The 20,946-nt window shown below is 41.7% G+C and overlaps 1 protein-coding gene across 5 annotated transcripts in view; it reads right to left on the bottom strand.

Annotated features, from left to right (window-relative positions):
• Positions 1 to 1,014: 1,014 nt before the first annotated feature.
• LOC103031018 (rootletin) overlaps positions 1,015 to 20,946 on the bottom strand; it is a 41,105-nt gene continuing 21,173 nt past the window's right edge. For 4 of the 5 annotated variants that reach the window (XM_049471478.1, XM_049471479.1, XM_049471475.1 and 1 more), the window contains exons 19-38: positions 20,147 to 20,274; positions 19,593 to 19,762; positions 18,935 to 19,114; positions 18,698 to 18,832; positions 17,755 to 17,898; positions 16,881 to 17,119; positions 15,888 to 16,047; positions 15,640 to 15,807; positions 14,435 to 14,867; positions 13,912 to 14,078; positions 13,564 to 13,684; positions 12,410 to 12,573; positions 11,489 to 11,704; positions 10,421 to 10,645; positions 9,766 to 9,915; positions 8,926 to 9,126; positions 8,132 to 8,263; positions 7,933 to 7,974; positions 3,127 to 3,300; positions 1,015 to 1,996 (exon numbers count right to left, since the gene is read on the bottom strand). In XM_049471478.1, coding sequence (XP_049327435.1) covers positions 1,916 to 1,996; positions 3,127 to 3,300; positions 7,933 to 7,974; positions 8,132 to 8,263; positions 8,926 to 9,126; positions 9,766 to 9,915; positions 10,421 to 10,645; positions 11,489 to 11,704; positions 12,410 to 12,573; positions 13,564 to 13,684; positions 13,912 to 14,078; positions 14,435 to 14,867; positions 15,640 to 15,807; positions 15,888 to 16,047; positions 16,881 to 17,119; positions 17,755 to 17,898; positions 18,698 to 18,832; positions 18,935 to 19,114; positions 19,593 to 19,762; positions 20,147 to 20,274 — 3,430 coding nt within the window. In that variant the 3' untranslated portion in view covers positions 1,015 to 1,915. The remainder of the gene's footprint in view (positions 1,997 to 3,126; positions 3,301 to 7,932; positions 7,975 to 8,131; positions 8,264 to 8,925; positions 9,127 to 9,765; positions 9,916 to 10,420; positions 10,646 to 11,488; positions 11,705 to 12,409; positions 12,574 to 13,563; positions 13,685 to 13,911; positions 14,079 to 14,434; positions 14,868 to 15,639; positions 15,808 to 15,887; positions 16,048 to 16,880; positions 17,120 to 17,754; positions 17,899 to 18,697; positions 18,833 to 18,934; positions 19,115 to 19,592; positions 19,763 to 20,146; positions 20,275 to 20,946) is intronic. The other variant, XM_049471477.1, reaches the window with a different exon arrangement.

The following is a 20,946-nucleotide window of genomic DNA, read 5'->3' as shown; positions in this document are numbered from 1 at the left end:
AACAGAAGTGCTTTACTCACCCACATAAACAGTTTTCAGGAGAGAATTCTGTGTAGATTAACATCCGGAACTCATTTTTTTATTTTCTTTTTTTTTTAAGAATTACAGTTTTGTTTACTTAGCGCTTCTCCCAGCTTCCCTATTAGAAGGGAAACATGGTGACACCCCTGCTCCCTTCAATGTAGGCATCCTAACTAGTGTCACTTAATGCAATGTCTGAAAAATACGGTAAGCATGCTGAAATAAATGTGCTGATAAAATCCAGCTCTCTATTATGGAAGCCCATTCCCGCCACCTAAAAAATAAAAATCCTCCAGCTATTTTTTTTTATTTTTTATTATTATTAAGTAAATTGCTATCTCAATATTTTGAGATACTAAGTCAATATTTTGAGATACTAAGTCACAGCTGTACAGCCTATTAGTATCTCAAAATATTGACTTAGTATCTCAAAATATTGAGATAGTATCTCAAAATATTGAGATAGTATCTCAAAATATTGACTTAGTATCTCAAAATATTGAGATAGTATCTCAAAATATTGACTTAGTATCTCAAAATATTGAGATAGTATCTCAAAATATTGAGATAGTATCTCAAAATATTGACTTAGTATCTCAAAATATTGAGATAGTATCTCAAAATTATGACTTAGGTATCTCAAAATATTGAGATAGTATCTCAAAATTTTGACTTCGTATCTCAAAATATTGAGATAGCAGTTTACTTAATAATAGTAATTTTTTTTTTTAGGTGGCGGGAATGGGCTTCCATACTCTATAATGGATAAAAAAGAAAAAAAAAATCCAATTATATAATCAGAAATCAGAAATCTGACTATGATCAGATATTTGAGATTGTGAACACACTCAATCTTTTATAAGAAATCGGAGAATGCTGTTTACTGATCACTTAAATGATCTGATAACTGCAGAATCATTATTCAATGATTGAGTGCATGTAAAACACCCTTTATTAACAATTATCAAAAAATTAACACTAGTATTAAAAAAATTAATAGTCAAAAATGTTCATTTTTATTGTCTGAGGGTTCAGAATGCTGGAATTTATTGGAGATTTTTGTTGTTAATTCATATTGGTTTGGTTTTATAGTTTCTCAGAATGAGGCTTGTTAGTGTTGGTGGTTCACTGCTTGGTCAGTGTGAACAGGATATAAATCACATTAATCTATTAATAAACTGTTACACTGGAATCAGCTACAGATGTTATATAACAATACATTAATGACCTTACAGTCGGTGTACAGAGTAATAAACACATGTCTCCATTGGTTTAATCCAATATTTAAAAAATAACTTCATCTTTCTAAAAATGTAAACAACAAAATAACAGAAAATAAAATATATTTTGTGTTAGTGTCTGCTTCATTTTACAAAATTTTCCCTCGTAAATTCCCTGTTTTTTCCCTGTGTTTTTAAAATAATTCATGTTAATAATTTCACATTATTAAACTACTCCTACTCCTGAATTCCTGCTTTTCTGCAGAAACACTGTGTATATATTTCACATTCATCTGCATGGCTTTTTGGAATAAGAGGCTGATCCTCACCTCATCAGGTGTGTGTGTTTGTACACTACAGTGGTGTGAGATTACATGCTGAAATATCTGTGTATATATATATATATATATATATATATATATATATATATATATATATATATATATATATATATATGCATCACTTTGGTCCTGAAAACAGCTGAAATTGGTCTTTTTTATACATTTCAATACATTAAACAGGTTTTTAAGCTTCCTGAAGATGGAGGTTTGCTGTAGATTGCTGTAGATTTGACACTGTGCTTTAAAAATGATGTGCGCTGATCTGAAATCAGCTGTTCAGGAGTCCTGTATCAGGGAGGACTTCAGAGTTTATTGGTGTTGGCTGGTCTGAGGTCAGTTGCTCATGGACATGGGGGTCAGAGACGGCTGCCTGCGCCGCAACTCGTGCTGCAGCTGCTCCTTTAGTGTAGACACCTGCACACACACACACACACACACACACACACACTGAATAACTTCATGTTATTTTCATAAAACTGCCTGTAAATACAAATCCATTATTTTAGCTGGTTTATAAGCTGAGCTCAACAATGACTCAGCTCTGTTACCCATAAATAAACACACACACACACACACACACACACACACACGTCTCCAGGCAACCAGTGCCACAATAATGAGACACACATTGGTGTGTACTGTTGTTTCAGAGTTTTATGCCAATGGCAACTTTTTAATTAATTAGAGAAAAACACATGCAGCTCTAAACCTGATTCACAGAACCTGAAATACACCCCCTGCAGGTACTGGGAATCTTGTTAAAGTTGAAGGTCTCATGGATTCCAGTCAATATCAGCAGATTCTTTAGAACAATGTTGAAGAATCAGTGAGAAAGTTGAAGTTAAAGCTGCGCCGGGGTTGGATACTTCAACAAGACAACAACCCTAAACAATAAACACTAAACACTAAACACTGCTCTAAATCTACTAAAGCTTTCATGCTTTAGAGGAACAAGTACAACGTTCTGGAATGGTCATCTCAGATCATCTCAGATCATCTCAGTCCCCAGACCTGAATATTACTATGAATCTATGGTGTGATTTAAAGCAGCTGTTCATGATCAGTAACCATTAAACCTGACAGAACTGGAGATGATTTAAATGTTTTGTAAAGAAGAATGATCTAAGAATGACTCTCATTGGAAGCTATAAGTTTCTGCAAAAGGAGGATCTAATACTAAATATTGATGTCATTTTTCTGTTGGGGTTCTCAAATTTTTGCACCTGCCTAATATTAGTTTAAAGAATTATTGCACGCTTTTTGTAAATCTTATAAACTTCATTTTACTTCTCAAATCTCACTGTGTTCATCTGCTATATGATATATTTAACTGAAATTGCTGATCTGAACAACTAATGAATTATAAAGGAAAATCTTAAAAATGATCAGGGGTGCCCAAAGTTTTTCCATGCCACAGCATCTATACCCACTACTCCATCCATCCCCACTCATTTCCATACCCAGTCAGTCATATTCACCCATACTCATCCCCATCTGTTCCTACACATTTCTATCCACTTCCACCTGTCCTCCATGTTCAGTACCTGCTCCTCCAGCCCCTTCACTCTCTGTCTGTGAGCTCTCTCTCGAGCTGCCAGCGTTCTCTCTGCTTCTCTCTGATTGGCTCTCAGTCGCTCCACCTCCCTCTGAGCATCATCACGCTGACGGGCCGACTGCTCGCTCGCAGTGTGAGACGCTTCCATCTCCACAAGCTGAGCCTGGAAATCACATTAAAACACAACAACACAATTTATACATACACTCAATATCATACAGCTCTGGAAAAAAATAAGAGACCAATTCAGTTTCTGAATCAGTTTCTCTGATTTTGCAATTTATAGGGTTATATTTGAGTAAAACAAACATTGATGTTTTATTCTCTAAACTACAGACAACTAAATAAAAATATTGTATAATATTAAAAGCATTTATTTGCAGAAAATGAGAAATGGCTGAAATAACAAAAAAAGATGCAGAGCTTTCAGACCTCAAATAATGCAAAGAAAAAACAAGTTCATATTCATAAAGTTTTAAGAGTTCAGAAATCTATATTTGGTGGAATAACCCTGGTTGTTTTTTAATCACAATTTTTTTATGCATCTTGGCATCATGTTCTCCTCCACCAGTCTTACACACTGCTTTTGGATAACTTTATGCTGCTTTACTCCTGGTGTAAAAATTCAAGCAGTTCAGTTTGGTGGTTTGATGGTTTGTGATCATCCATCTTCCTCTTGATTATATTCCAGAGGATTTAAATTTGGTAAAATGAAAGAAACTCATCATTTTTAGGTGGTCTCTTATTTTTTTTCCAGAGCTGTATGTGTAAATATATACACACACATTTATGTAACACTACTTTTTTAATATTCTAGGCCTGTAAAACAAACATACAGACTGAGGAACCATCCACAATCAACTCTACACACACACTCACACAACACACACAAATGGGAGTCCAGTGTAAATAAATACAGGTGTGGAGAAAAAAAAAGACTCTGAACAACATCTAAACATCAGCATCAGAGCATTCGAGCCTGCAACTACACACACACACACACACACACACACACTCACACACACACACGGGATGAGGGAACCCATGAGTCAGCTATGCTACAGAGCTCAGGGTTATAAACAACAGCTCACAGCATGAGGCCCAAACACCAGCCAACCTGCTTTTCAATTTCTGAAACCTGATATAAACATTTAAAATATCTGAGATGTTTTAAAGGGCCAATACTATAAAACTGAACTCTTTATATTTTAATGTCTAGTAGTCCATACAGGCCATATATATATATATAACTATGGTATATGTGGAAACTGTACAAACTGTTGTATACTCTCTCATTAATATTGTGCTATACATAAAGTAGAGTCATACCATCTTAATCTATCCCTATTCCCATCCATAACCGTTTATATCCACCCATCCACATCTACAGGCCATATACAGAGGTTATACAATGAAACTGAAACACCTGGTTTTAGACCACAATAATTTATTGTGGTGACGGACAGTTCTGGTGGAAACAGGAGAGTTGAGGTGCACATTGAATTCTGCGTGATTTGATCAGCCGTGGTTTTATGTTTTTTGGATACAATCCGGGTTAGCACCCGAACATCCCTTTCAGACAGCTTCCTCTTACAGCGTCCACAGTTAATCCTGTTGGATGTGGTCGGTCCTTCTTGGTGGTATGCTGACATTACCCTGGATACCGTGGCTCTTGATGCATCACAAAGACTCGCTGTCTTGGTCACAGATGCTCCAGCAAGACGTGCACCAACAATTTGTCCTCTTTTGAACTCTGGTATGTCACCCATAATTTTATAGTGTGCATTGCAATATTTAGAGCAGAACTGTGCTCTTACCCTGCTAATTGAACCTTCACACTCTGCTCTTACTGGTGCAATGTGCAATTAATGAAGATTGAACACCAGGCTGCTCCAATTTAACCATGAAACCTAAAATCCCACACTAAAGTGACAGGTGTTTCATTGTCCAACCAGTGTATGAAACTATATGTGAAAATATGTACAAACTGTACAAATTGCACTATACATAGTAGAGAGCTTTTAGTTTACTAGCAGTTTTTCTAGCAGTTCTAGTATCGTGTCTCATGACTTTTTTCATGTCCCATGGAAGCTAAAGAATGACGCATTAACCTGTGCGATATGTGTGTAAGAATTAGACATCAACATATAAGTTCAGTTTTTGTAGTATTGGCCCTTTAATACACACTTAAAAATATATTAAATGTTTATATCAGGTTTCTGAGCAGCGTTTGAAGATTTTTATAGACATAAACCTTCCATTAAAAGACTGCATGGGAAAATATGGGAAGTCCTGAAGGGTTGTAACTATTAATGAACTTTTGAGCAATCCTGTTCCACTGTCTGTTGCTTAGTAATGAGAATTACAATGTATATTGGCCCACATATATTGTCATCTGCGCAGTAAGGAAACAAGTTTCCTTATACAATGAAATTCGTTCTTTGCTCCTCGTCAAGTATACCACATAACGTAGAAAAATAATATAAAGCAAGAAATATATACTATATTATACAACAGTTAGTTCCGACCTCACAATCTGATTGGTTGAGAAGTGTTCTAGCCTTCCCACTCTAAACCTGTATCACTCCGCCGACGTGTTGCTGAGTAACGGCGAATACACACAGGACACCCGCAGCGGCGTTAGCTTAGCACAGGCTAGCGCTCAGCCGCGGCATGCTGGCCCGCAGCCCGCAGCGCTCACTTGTCTTTTGTGGAAAAAAGGGAAAGAAAATTGCTCGGTTATTGGCGTCTGAAAGCCAGAACGCTAACCAGCCAGGCTAAGCTAAGCTAAGCTAATGCTGAGCTACAGCAAGCTACGCTAACCTAACCACAGTCCTGCCGGCTAGCTAAAACCAACACCACCCAGCAAAACAAGCAGAAATGCTCAAAAATGCGCAGCGTTCACCTGAAGACGACTCCACGGAGCAGGAGAGGAGAGTATTAGCGTTATTTCACGCTCCTAACGTTACCATCTTCACTTATTCCCAATTTTAATTTTGAGCTATCTTTCGTGGTGTTAGTCTGTATGAACCAAGCGCCGTTTTGTAGTTCAGTTTCAGTTCTGTTACAGTTGTTGTGGAACTACTTTTTGGCGGAAGGCTCAGTCCATATTAAAGCATATTCATTCTGAATTTCTTAAAGTTCTTTGATTTATTTTCATCATTTTGTAAAAAAAACGACTGAATCATCCGTGATGTTATTCGTGATAACACACTCCCTCTCGTGTTCTATTGATTAAATATATACTAAATATATAAATATTAAATAAGTGTTACATTTACATATTCCACATGTGATACAATGTCCAACAGAGTTTGTCTGTCATATATTAGCAGTGCACGGTGTTCTAGAGCAGCGCGAGCAAACAAACACATAACACCGCACAATGCCCTCAAAATAACAATGTAGACAGGGATCTATTGTGTTCAGGGTTATTGTTTTACTGATGTCACAAATAAAAAACATATCTGAATACATCTGTCTGTTCAGCAGCCTACAGCAGTTTATCCCCGCCCACTAAAGCTGAAATTATAATATGTCCTAAAAACTGTTTCTACTGTCAGTATAAATTATAATATGTCCAAATACGTCCAAACCGGAGAGCGGAGTGTGTGTTGGTGTGTTTTCTGATTCTAACTGAAAGCATATGTTTCTCAAGGCCAGAGTGATTCCATATACTAATCCAGTCCAGTCCCCATGCCCCCAATACACACACACACACACACACACACACACACACACTAAAACACACCAGCCTTTATTTGCTTTGCCTTTAATTAGCCTTCATTGCACATGGTATCCTCCAGTCAGCCTGACTCACTGATTCTGACTCTTACTGAACCGACAGGAGATACAGAGCTACAGCACTACAGCGCCACCTTCAGGACAAGTCCTACGACACACTACAGAGCTAGTGCTATTTCAGTCATACTCAGTCCCTACTCCTCAACAGCCAAATACTGATTATATATGTGATCACAGAAATGATTTTAAGTTAAGTAAAGCTAAGCTAAGTAAACAAAACTGTAATAAAAAAAATACTTTCTTTCAAAGTCAAAGAAGCACTGGATTTGCATCTACACAGATTTCTCTCCTGAAAACTCCTGTTTATTTGGGTGAGTTAAGTGCTTTAGTTTATTTACAGTAAGCTTAGATTTCTAAATTTCTCCAGCACTAAGGCTGGAGCATTAGCACAACAGCGCTACACTGAGGAACCCTGAGTGTTCCAGTAAGCCAGGGTTTGTCCCACGTAGCTTGTTTTAATACGGTAAAAGTGCAGGCTAGTGTCTAACATACTCCCCTCTTAATGACTAATGCTAATGCTGCTCCAGCAGTGCTAGCCAGGTTTAGCAACAGGCTACAGTCTGATAATACTCACCTCTGAACGGCTAAAGAGCTAGAGCTTATGCTAATACTGCTGGAGAACTAAACTGAAACTCCTTTATAACTCTGTACTTTAGTGGAGTTGCTTTACTGCTCCTTAATACCTGACTGATAGAATTCATACATAAGGAGCACCGGATTATTAGATGCACTGACAATTTAAAAAAAAAATTAAAGGATTTTAATGCCAACTTATAGTCTGAAAAATATGATTACAGTTGGTATTGGTATTTTACATCTGCAGATACTTAAAAAAATCTGGTAAAAGTGTTATTTGTGCATTCCTAGACTTTACAGCATTTACATCCTCAGTTCACTGAATAACAGCTAACCAGAAGCGAGGGATGTGATTGGACGACAGGACTGAGTACCTCTGAACTCCACTAACACCAGAGTATAATCTGTTACTTACCAGACACACAGCTATCTTCTCCCTCACACACACCAACTCGTCCTTCCCAACAGATCAGCAAGTAAACACACACACACACACACACCTTCAGAGTCACAACACTGAGAACACACAACACCGAGGACAGACAGGATGTGCTCTTTCCACTGTCGAACACAAGTGTGTGTGTTTGTGTATGTGTGTGTGTGTGTGTGTGTACCTGTAGCAGTGATATCTGTCTCTGTGCGTCCTGCAGCTCCTGTTCTGCTGTGTTCAGAGACAGATCCAGACGTCCTCTCTCTGCAGACAGACGCATGCTGCTCTCCTCCGTCTTCAGCTTCTGACGCTCCACCTGTGGCGCACACACACACACACACACACACACACACACACACACACACAGACAAAAAAAAAAGTCACATCTACGGTAAATATCCTTGTGATTGCTTAGTTTATTTATCTAATTAGCTTAGCTTAGTTATTAAGAACTTGTATTAAAAGCCTGCATTGATTTCTATACTAGTTGCTGTCTCATGACTTTTGGCATGTTCCCTGAATATGGGCCTTTTTTAAACACCTACAAGTCCATGGAGCTCTCTGGATTCTAGTAAGGAGGTGTGGAGCTACTTTGAGCTGGATAACGGTGTAAAAAGCGATTTATCAGGGTAAATTATGTCCCGTATCTCCCAGTCTGAAGGGTGTTTGGACAAACTGTTAAAATTTTTGGATCTCAGAACGCTGTGGGAGAACGGAGGTGTGCTATTCATCAAAGGTAAGAGTTTTTTATCATGTTTTACTACAATAAGAGTCCATTTTACACCAGAGTTCTCCATTAATATCTTATTTTAACGTATCAGATCATGGTGGATTGGACGAGGATGATATGTCAGCATTCTGGGGTTGTACAAATGATCTGGTATTGTAATCCCACATATATAGATCCAAATCCAGATTAATCCAGATGAATTAATCCAGTTTACTGATCAATTGTGCTGCGTGAAAGTTCCTTCTGACCTTATCCAGGGTGTTCCTGAGTGCGTTCTTGTCTTTCTCCAGACGCACCGCCTGCCTCTCAGCATCCCTCTTCTCCGTCTCCAGCAGGGCCACGGCTCTCTGCAGCGCTCGCAGACGCTCCTCTGCATTCGCCCGCTCCGTCTGCACCGCCTGCAGACTGCGCTGAGCCTCACAGAGGGCAGAGCTACGCTGACGCAGCGCCTGCAGAGAGACAAACAGTTAAGGGGGGCCCATAAACTGCTGTGGGCTGAATGGGTGGAGCTATAAACTGCTGTAGGCTGAATGGGAGGGGCTATAAACTGCTGTAGGCTGAATGGGTGGGGCTATAAACTGCTGTAGGCTGAATGGGAGGGGCTATAAACGGCTGTAGACTGAATGGGTGGAGCTATAATCTGCTGTAGGCTGAATGGGTGGAGCTATAAACTGCTGTAGACTGAATAGGTGGGGCTATAAACTGCTGTAGGCTGAATGGGAGGGGCTATAAACTGCTGTAGGCTGAATGTGTGTGGCTATAAACTGCTGTAGGCTGAATGGGTGGGGCTATAAACTGCTGTAGGCTGATTGGGCGGGGCTATAAACTGCTGTAGGCTGAATGGGAGGGGCTATAAACTGCTGTAGGCTGAATGGGTGGGGCTATAAACTGCTGTAGGCTGAATAGGTGGGCTATAAACTGCTGTAGGCTGAATGGGTGGGGCTATAAACTGCTGTAGGCTGAATAGGTGGGCTATAAACTGCTGTAGGCTGAATGGGTGGGGCTATAAACTGCTGTAGGCTGAATAGGTGGGCTATAAACTGCTGTAGGCTGAATGGGAGGGGCCTTAAACACAGACACACACACACCTCCTGTGTGTTGGACAGCTCTGTCTCGAGTTCTTCTCTCCGCAGTTGGCTTTGTGAGAGTTCAGACTGCAGCGTTTGCACGCGCTCAGTAAGAGACGCCACCGTGTGTTTCCCCTCACTCAGCGCCGCCCGCAGCTCATCCACACGCTCCTGTGGACACACACACACACACACACACACTGTCACACACAGTGCAGCATGCACCCTAACACACTCTATATCACACAGTCTCTAACATTTAATATAAACAGTTCTGTATGAGCAGAAATCTTCCATTAAAAACTACATTTATTAAAATCGTTTATTTACATTTTTGTGAATATTTATGGTTATTTCAGTTTCCACCACTCTGAGACACACAGTATTAAACACCCTCACTCTAAACCAAACAAACCATCCAGAGTTTAAATAAATCTGAGAATATGAGGATAAGACAGCATTCCTCCGCCTGTTGGACCGTCTTAAACTGAGTCCACTGAGAGAACTGAAGCTTAGAATACAGAACAATAATGTCTACAATCTGAAGGTCAAGCTCGGTATGAATTTATAGTAATAATAGTATCTATTATGATGTTCTAACAACATTAATCTCCAGCAGGAATTTCTTTGTTCTGAATGATAACTGAGGAAATAAGAACTGTACTGATGTTCTGACCTGCAGCAGTCTGCGGTCCTGCTCGGCCGTGCTCAGGCTCTTCTGCAGGGTGGCGAGTCGCCCCTGGGTGGCGCTGTGGGCGGCGGCGGTCTCCTGCAGGGTGAGTGAAACAGTCTGAGCTTTCTCTCTCTGAACACACTCAGCGTCCTGCACCTTACAGAGCACCGCCGTCAGCCTGTCCATCTCCCTCTGCAGAGCCGCCACCCGAGACTCAGCGTCTACCACCTAACACACACATACACACACACACACACAAAATGAATTTAAATTAATATGTACATTATTTAATACCACAAATTGCTGATGTTTTAATGCTTTAACTGCATTAAAATAACATTTCTCTACATTTTCACTGATTTTATTCCTTATAATTAACAATGGGAGGAACTAAATTGAAATTCACTAATGGAAAAATCAAAACAGCTGTTGTTGAATTTTTGTACACGGTATAAAAGGTCTTGTCTGAGCACTCAGGGTACTCTTTTAATGATCTACAGGCGACTTGTCAACCGTGCACTGTGCAGCTTGATTTAAGGCATGTCAGTGTGTCTTTACTATCGTAACGATGGGAAAAGTACATCTTGGACAGCTCAAAAAGCGCAAAAGGCATGTACTAACTCTCTTAATCTCTCTTAATCATGGGTGTGGTTAATTTTGGGCGTTACATTAAAAATAAACAATCAGTGTTTCTCTTGCTCATCATTCCCTTTAAGAGTAGAACCAGGTGAGCTCTGTCTTTGGCGGATTGCTATTTTAACGGTGCAGCTACCTGGACGTGTCCAACAAATGCTTCTCAGCAGAGGAAACTGAGCTGCTGGTTTACGCTGTGAAGGAGCTCCAGCAGCTCATTTACTTATTCTGTTTATTCTTGATGTAAAAGTTGGGTTTGTGCACTGCTGCGTGTTCATGTGTGTGTAATAAGTGGGGGTGTACGCATGCTGAGCATGCATGGAGTGTCTGCACTGCCAAGATCTGAACGTCTGACTGTTGATGTCTCTCTGGGTTGTATTCAGTCAGTGGAGCACCTGTGTTTTACTTTGCCAAGATAGCAATACACCAAAAATGTACCTGTTTGAGCATGCTTTCGTGTCGTTCCTGTGCAGTCTGGGCCTCTGTCTCTCGCTCAGTAATACACACTCGAAGACGCTGGATCTCTCCCTCCAGGCTCCGCCTCCCCAGCTCCACTCGTGTAGCCCGAGACTCCGCCCCCTCCAGAGCTTCCCGCAGTCTCCGCCTCTCCGCCTCCAATCGCACCTCCCCCGCTCTCAGCTTACTGCACTGCTCCTGTGTGAGAGAGGTCACACACTCTTTATGTGGAGGGTTTATAATCCAACTTCCTGACTTTACATCTTTACTTACGCTTTTATTTCTGAATGCAATCAAATTTTCACAGCAATGCTTCTATATTTAGTAGCAAGTGTTTCTACAGGTTCGATACTGAGTTTTACCCAACACAGCCAATGGTGAGGTCTGTGTGAGAGGCCCTTTAAAAGCTGTGTAAAGTTCTTTACGCAACTCTGTCCTTCACTTTAACTCATACAGTCCCTAAATAACATATACTGAACATCCTGAGAGCATCACTACAGGACAGCGTGTGTGAATATGTGCTTGTTAATCTGATCTTATTTACAGAATGTAGGAGTGCTGGAGATAAAACTAAACCAGCTCCATTAAAAAGTGTATTTTTTGCTTCTACTGCTCTGTTACAATCATTTTTAACAAATTTGCTTTAAATGCTTTGATTAAATATATTGCGTTCCATATAACAAGTTCTGACAAAAAATTCTACAGTAAAAATTTTAAAATTCAAGCTATAAAATTGTTCTAAATCAGAATTTAAAAATATATTTTCAGCCATGTGATTTTTTATCACAATAAGACAAAAAAACATGAATGAACTGCTGATTAAATTAGAATTTTGAATAAATATTTGGACTCTCGTGTGTTAATTGTGTGTGTGTGTGTGTGTGTGTGTGTGTGTGTGTGTACCTGCAGGTGCTTGCGCTCTGTCTCAGCGTTCTGCAGTGTTCTCTCCAGCTCGTTCACTCTCTCAGTGAGCGCTCTCCTCTCTCTCTCTCCTCTCCTCACACACTCCTCCTGCTGCTGCAGCATCGCCTGAGTGGAGCTCAACCTGCTGTCCACACCACGCTTACCTACACACACACACACACACACACTTTGTTTTACATAATTGTAATAATAATAATAATAATAATAGTAATAATTACAACAATACCAACAATAATAACTAAACCAAAATATAAATGAACACATAAAGTACACATAGTTTGTGTATGTGTATGTGTGTGTGTGTGTGTGTATGTGTGCATGCATAATTGTGCATTATGTAATAGTATTATAGACCTCCATAAATGTACCAAAACAAACAGATAAACACAAGTACAGACAAGCATATGGACTAACAAAACAAACAGAAATTGTGGGGATTTCAATAATTCTGTTTCACATAGAATGTATGAATTATTTATCTAATTAATTATTTATTGAAGTGATGGTGGATGAGTAGTTTAGTGTAGTTTGTATATTGTTGTGGGAAGTTGGAAAACACACACACACACACACACACACACACACACATATATATATAATTATGCACAATTATGCATATATAATACTAAATAAGTAAAAATCTAGTGTGTCAATGCTTTGATAAATAGGTCCTATGCAGTATTGAAAACTATCTATTACTATACAGCAATAAGCTCCACCCACACAATATGATTGGATTTCATCTGTAACTGATAATGCACAGTTGTTTCCCTTTACCTATATTACTATATATCAGTGGTTGCCAAGCAACAGCAAAAATCACCTCAGTAACTACTTTTTGAAAACTACTGGCACAACTTTTTGTGGTGGAGAACGTCTAGGTCTTTAGTACTTTATACATGTCTTGTTATCCCTATAAATTAGATTATACAGTAGGTGGAGCAAAAAAATAAAGCAAGGCTCTGATTGGTTTAATGCGGTCTGCTCTGCTGTTGTTTATGTGATGCTTCCTTTTATCAGTTAGAATTAGGTTCAGTAGTAAGTATGCGTTAGCCGCAATTAGCAGTTAGCTGTGTTGCTAATGCTAACATTAACCAAAAAGCTTTAAAGCATTAAATGTGTTTGTGATTTACCTTCCTGACACTCCTGCAGTGTGTTATGGAGCTGAGAGAGGCGGTCCTGGGCGGAGTCTCGTTCTCCTGTTACCTCCTCCAGTTCCCTCTGCAGAGCCCCACATTGGGTCCGAGCTTCATCCTTTATACACACACACACACACACACACATACACTTATATATAAATGTACAATTTACTTTAAATACCAATACAAGTTTACTTTTAAATAAATGTCTTCTAATATTTAGAAACCTTGTTTCGACAAACAAAATAGAATTAGGATAAAAATATAACAAAATCTTCCAGTTTCTGCCTTATTTTATCTATTAAAGGTGTGTGTGTGTGTGTGTGTGTGTGTGTGTCGTACCCTCTCTCTCTGTGCCTCCCGGAGCTCCTGCAGGAAGTCTCTGAGGCCGTTACGAACTGATTCTGAGTCGAGTTCAGGTAGAAGGAGAGGAACAGGAGTGTCTCCTCTTTCTGGAGATAAAGGACGAGATGCTACAGTGTTATCAGGACTGGATTTATCCACCGGGTCTGAGAGAGAGAAAGAGACAGAGAGAGAGAAAAAAAAGAAAGAATTATATTAAATGCAATTATCATTCACATTCAAAAGTCATACAGATGTTCATGGAGCTTTATAGGCTTCCATTACTTGCTAGCTGCATTAGCCTTATACTTTTAGCGCTAACTGGTGGGGTATAAAATTGCAGAACTTGTAACTCTGGTGCTAATTGGAGGTATATTAATGTTTTTAACTATTTCTAAGCTACATTAGACTCATAACTGCAGTGCTAATTAATTAAGATTTGAGGGCTAATTAAACTAATTAAAATTTTCTCAGCTGCATGATCATGGCAAGTGAACCGTTGCGTCCCTACTACATTCCTCACCTTTAGGGGGCGACAGTGAGCAGCGCAGCGGGGACACGCTCCTCCTCCGCAGGACCACCCCGGACGCTAAGGAGGAGTGGGAGGAGCCTATAGGGCTGCGTCCGCGGCTGGCCCGCCCCCCCGCGCTGATGCCCAGCGTGCGAGTGAGCGCCGACTGCAGGCTGATCAGCCTGAACTCCAGGTCCCGTCGCCCCGCCTCCGAGCGCGTTAGCTCCGCCTCCGTGGCGGCCAGCCGGCCCTCGGCCTCGCTCAGCTGCAGCTGGATCTGGGCGGAGGCGGAGGCCGCAGTCTGCGCCCGCAGGGACAGATTCCTCGCCTCGTCCTGCAGCTTCTTCTCGCAGCCTCGCGCCTCCTGCAGCTGCGCAGCTAGGTCCCGCTCGCAGCCGCGCCACACACACTCGCTGTCACACAAACACTTCTGCAGGGAGGTCAGCTGCACAGACAGACAGAGAGAGAGAGAGAGAGAGAGAGAGGGTTATCTGTAGGGGTGGAACAAAATATTGATATTGCGATATTTTGTATGGATTTCGTTTGGAATACATTATCGATACGTAGCACCAAATATGGGTATTTTTATTAAAACAGACACTCTAAAGCAGGGGCAATTAAGTTTGGCCGCGGGCCAGATATTTTTCAAGCCATTACGTGGCAGACCACGCAAAAAAAACTGTTTTGTAAAATTAAGTGTAATGGGATGAAATGCTATAGACTAGTAGCTCTCCAGCCCAGAGGGTTGTTGAACCCATTTACAGAACAGTTCAATTTAAAGCAGATAAACCCAAGAAAACAAGATTTTGCTCAAGTGCTTTATGTGTTCCATATATTTATACTGTGGACTCACTTTAAGTGCGTATTCACCTCTCTAGAGATTCTCTGGCATGGCATCACTAGTTCTTGCCTGCGTTTAGTTTTCTGGTGTGTTCTCGTTATAAATGAGTCATGTGGTCTTATGATATAAGACTCGCCCCCAATTTGACCTATTAGTTTCTGCTTCATTACTACACGTGGTGCCGCAATAACCAAATGAATAGGGTTAATAAACCTTTGGTGTAGAATATTAGTTGTGAAATTCTGTGAAACTGAAACACCAAGAAAACTATATGCTCTAAAGTTTCGTAGAGAATTGTGATACAATATATCAAGTATTGCAAAATAGTAAATATCGTGAGATTTTCTGTGAACTGCTCAGGTGTTCTTCTCTTTACCTCTTTTCTGAGGGAGTTCCTGCCTGCCTCTGCCTCGGCCAGCCTCTGTTTGAGGGAGAAAAGCTCCTTCCCTCGCTCCTCCTCCCTCTGCTCCTCCAGAGACAGACGAGCCTGGAGCTCTGCCACCTCCCTGCCTTTCTGCTCCCGCTCCCCGTCCACCACCTTCACCTGCACAGGAGGAGGAACACCGTCAGCAGGTGTCCACCGTTTATTAAAACACAGATACTGTTAAAGTACAGCCTGTATACCTGTCTGCGCAGCTCCTGCAGCTCCCTCCTGGCCTCCAGCCGTGATCTCTCAACCTCCCTCAGGCAACTGCGCAGCTCCCCAACCTCCTTCTGCGCAGACGCCAGAGTCTCATCCTGCACGGTCAGACGCTGCTCCTTCTCCTCACACTGACGCTTCACACTGAAAAAATCATCAATACAGCAAGAGAATAAATACAGACCGGTTTATCAACGATAACTACAGTTAAAACACCAAATCTAATCAATATTCAATTTAATCAATACAATAAATCTACCCAATTAAACAACAATACAGATCAATACAATAGAATCAATACGTGACAGCACCTGAGATACCATAGCAACCACCCAGCTAACAACTTGCACTGCCCTAGCAACCACTAAGCAAGATCATAGCAACTATCTGGAATAGCCTGTAGCACCCTTCTAGCATCTACTTATCCTAGACCTTGTAACCACCTAGCAACACAACAGCAACCAACTGAGATACCATAGCCACCACCTGGCAGCAATATACACTATATATGCCAAGTAATAAAAATAATCTAGCAAATTCGCAGCAACCATCAGTTAATATTGGGTTTTAGGTGGTTAATAAGGTTGATATGGTATCCCAGGTGAATGCTATGGTATTGCTGAGTATAGCATGGTGCTACAGACACTCTTTTTGAACTGCTGCTGATGCAGCATTGCTGAGTAGCATCACAGCGCTAACACTCGGAGGAAAGCGAAGCGACTCGGTTCTGATACATCAGCTCACAGACGCAGCCTTGTGCTGATTCACATCACCCTAGGAGTGATGAGGGGAAAGAGCGCCATCTACTGTACTGTACCCACCCAGAGAGAGTAAGGCCAGTTGTACTTTTTCTCTCTGGGCTCCAGCAGCTGATGGCAAGCTGCATGACCGGGATTCGAACCATCAATCTCCCGATCATAGTGGCCCGATGGAACACTCTGAGCCCAATCGTGGTGTTTAATGATGATGAAGCTCACCTGATTCGCTCGCTCTCCGCAGCCCTGAGGGCGTCCCTCAGCTGGCCGTTTGATTGGCTGAGAGCGTCTCTCTCTTTGGTGATGTCACTGAGGGAGCGCCGCAGCTCCACGGCGTCTCTCCGGTGCCCCTCCCCGCCGTCCCGCATCTGACACAGGCGCTTCTCCAGCTCCAGGACGTCCCGCCTGGCACCGTCTCGGCTCTCCTCACACACCACCAGCAGACCCCGACACTCCTCCAGCTGAGAAACCCACAGTGGAGGTGAAAGGAGTGTACAGGGGTTGGACAATGAAAATGAAACACCTGGTTTTAGAGCACAATAATTGATTGTGGTGACGGACAGTTCTGGTGGAAACAGGAGAGTTGAGGTGCACATTGAATTCTGCGTGATTTGATCAGCCGTGGTTTTATGTTTTTTGGATACAATCCGGGTTAGCAGCCGAACATCTCTTTCAGACAGCTTCCTCTTACAGCGTCCACAGTTAATCCTGTTGGATGTGGTTGGTTCTTCTTGGTGGTATGCTGACATTACCCTGGATACCGTGGCTCTTGATGCATCACAAAGACTTGCTGTCTTGGTCACAGATGCTCCAGCAAGACGTGCACCAACAATTTGTCCTCTTTTGAACTCTGGTATGTCTCCCATAATGTTGTGTGCATTGCAATATTTAGAGCAGAACTGTGCTCTTACCCTGATTATTGAACCTTCACACTCTGCTCTTACTGGTGCAATGTGCAATTAATGAAGATTGAACATCAGGCTGCTCCAATTTAGCCATGAAACCTCCCACACTAAAATGATGACAGGTGTTTCAGTTTCATTGTCCAGCCCCTGTATGAGTGTGTGTGTGTGTGTGTGTGTGTATAAAGCAGTACCTCTCTCAGTGTGGTGTCTGCACGGGTTTGCTGGTCTGTGCAGTTCTCCTGCAGTCTGCGCAGCTCTCGGCTGTGTGAGCTCACCGTCTCCTCCAACTGCAGCCGCAGCTCCTGAAGCTCCACGCTTAGAGCAGCAACTGCAACCTGCATACACACACACACACACACACATATATATGATGCAACAAGCACTAAAAGGGTGGAAGTTAGGAAAGCTTTTTTTTCCGAATCACATTAAAAGCATTCTTCACCAAATATCTTTTATTCAAAGTGACAGTAATGCAACAACACTACAGCTCAACACGCTTGGAGGAGAACACTAACTGCTGTATCTATTAAGCTGGGGACTACAAGCGGTGCAGCGCTGCTACTACGATCAGGCAAATGCTGTTTTGAATCCTGTTCATGTAGCTTGCCATCAGCTGCCGGAGCCCTGAGAGAGCATAATTGGCCTTGCTCTCTCTGGGTGGGTACAGTACAGTAGATGGCGCTCGTACCCCTCATCACTCCTAGGGTGATGTGGATCAGCACAAGGCTGCATCTGTGAGCTGATGTATCAGAACCGAGTCACTGGGCTTTCCTACGAGTGTTAGCACTGTGATGCTACTCGGTAATGCTGCATCAGCAGCAGTTCAAAAAGAGGCGGAGTCTGACTTCATATGTATCGGAGGAGGCGTGTGCTAGTCTTTACCCTCCTTGTGTTGTAGCATCACTAGTGATAGGGCAAGTCCTAAGGAGTGGGTTGGGTAATTGGCTGTGGCAAATGGGTAGAAAACTGGAAAAAACTAAGTAAACTAAGTTACTTTATGGATGACTTGATTTTAAAAGTCTCTCGGCCGTGGTCGTGATGCTCAAGTAAATAGTAAAAATAGTAAAATGGAAAAAAAAGTAAATAGTAATGCGTTAGATTACTTGTTACTAAAAAAAATGCATTAATATGTACCCTCTCCTGGTCCTTCAGGTTTTGAGCTTCTCTGCTGAGCTTTTCCACCTCCAGCGTTGCAGTTCCCAGCTCAGCCTGCAGAGAGCAGACCTTCTCCGACAGCATGGCCTTCTCCGTCTCCTTCAGAGACAGCGCCTGCACAGAACCGGAGAACCAGAGGACCGGAGTGAGTTAAATAATATAAAAACGATGCCGTATTTAATTTCCACACTCTATCTAAAAGGTTTTCTCTCTCACCTGCTGTTTCTCACTCTCAGCCTGCAGGAGGCGCTGGTCTCTCTGGTGCTGTAGAGTTCGAATCTCCTCCTGTAGCTCCTCCCTCTCTCTCTCCATCCTGCGCAGCTGCTCCTCCAACTCCTCCCTCAGCCGGCGCAGCGCCCCCTCCTGCTCGGCCTCCAGACTGCAGCGCAGCGCCTCCTACAGGACACACACACAGAGATTTCTTTAACAAAATACATACAACTAACATACAGAAAACACAACCTTTATAATCCACATTGCCAACACTGAAAGCTTGTTTAATTTAATCATAGATATTTGTTTAGATGATCAGTTTTGCACATCTCTGCTGGATTTTCTCAGTCAGCTTTATGAGGTAGAGTCTCCTGGAATTCAGGCTTTCAGTTAACAGCTGTGCTGAACTCATCAAGAGTTAATAACTTGAATTTCTTGTCTCTTAATAAAGTGTTTGAGAGCATCAGTTAAAGTAAAGTAGTGAAGAGGTAGAGTTACAGGTATACAGTGAATAGTGAATATTTGAGTAATGTTCTAATCCAAAAAAACACCATCAAAAGCGATATGATGATGAAACTGGCACTCATCAGTACAGGATAGGTTTATCAGAGTATTTTGGTTTATTTAACACTTTTAAGATACTTCAGAAAACAGCTCTTACCTTCTCACTAGCGAGTCTCTCTAGCTCCTCCTGGTGGTCGTTCAGAACATTGCGGAGAGCGGTTTGCGCCTCCTGCTGGGCGTCGGCCAGTGCCTGTTTAAGCCCCGCCCGTTCTCGCTCTCCCTGAGCAACGACGTTCTCTCGATCCGCGCGCAAACGCTTCAGTTCGGCTGCAGAACCAGAACAGAGGGATAAAGAAGGGGCTCAGTTAGTCGTTAATATTATATCAGATTTGAGCTCTATTTAAGCTTATGGACTGCATGGAATTAATACGGGATTATCGGAGGAAAGCGCAGCAACAGTGTATCATTTCTGATACATCAGCTCACAGATGCAGCTTTGTGCTGATCCACATTACCTTAGGAGTGATGAGGGGAAAGAGCGTCATCTGCTGTACTGTACCCACCCAGAGAGAGCAAGGCCAATTGTGCTCTCTCAGGGCTCTGGCAGCTGATGGCAAGCTGCATGACCAGGATTCAAGCCAGCGATCTCCACCCTGAGCCCCAGCTCACTTTTAATGATATAATAACATTGCTGTTGTGTGTTTTGTATACCTGTGCTCGTTTCGCTGCGCAGTCGCAGGCTGTTGTTTTCTGTTTCGATCTGTTCTCTGCGAGACTCCAGCTGCACCAGCTGCTGCTGAACCTCGAACAGACTCGCCTCCAGCATCTCCCTCTCCGACCTTACACACACACACACATCACACACAAACACACACACACAGAAAAATGGATAATTATTATTTAAGAAGCCCAGAAACTATAAGAGAATTCTTAAATCAATATTATTGCTGATAACGCTAATCCTAAAAAACAGCTTCATCAGTCATATGACTGTACAAATCCATACCAACCAATGAAATCGACATTGTTTTATTCTCTTTCTTGCGTGCAAAATTAGGTATGTTCAGGTAAATTAGTGCCGCATTGCTATCTTGGCAATTAAAAAAACACAGGTTTAGACGTTCATTGCTACCTTGGCAACAACAGCGTGCCATACATTTACTCTATTTTTTACAAACTCAATTTTTACATCAACAATAAACAGAATACTAAATAAAATAACACTGCTGTTCCCGTAAATCACAGCGTGAACAAGCAGGACAGTTTCCTCTGCTTAGAGGTGTTGGACACGTCCAGGTAGCTGTGCTGTAAAAATAGCAATCCGCCAAATTCAGAGCTCACCTGTCTCTTAAAGTAAATGGCAATCAGTGACATGCTGATTGGTTTATTTTTACATTACAACCAAAATGAACCACACCTATGACTAATTAAAAGAATTAATACATGCCTTTTGTGCATTTTGAGCTTCGCAAGGTGTACTTTTCCCGTCGTTACGATAGCAAAGACACACT

This window comes from Astyanax mexicanus, chromosome 24 (assembly GCF_023375975.1).
Source record: "Astyanax mexicanus isolate ESR-SI-001 chromosome 24, AstMex3_surface, whole genome shotgun sequence".
NCBI lineage: Eukaryota > Metazoa > Chordata > Actinopteri > Characiformes > Acestrorhamphidae > Astyanax > Astyanax mexicanus.
Note: the sequence above shows the minus strand (reverse complement) of the source record. Positions and strands in the feature narration are given on the sequence as shown.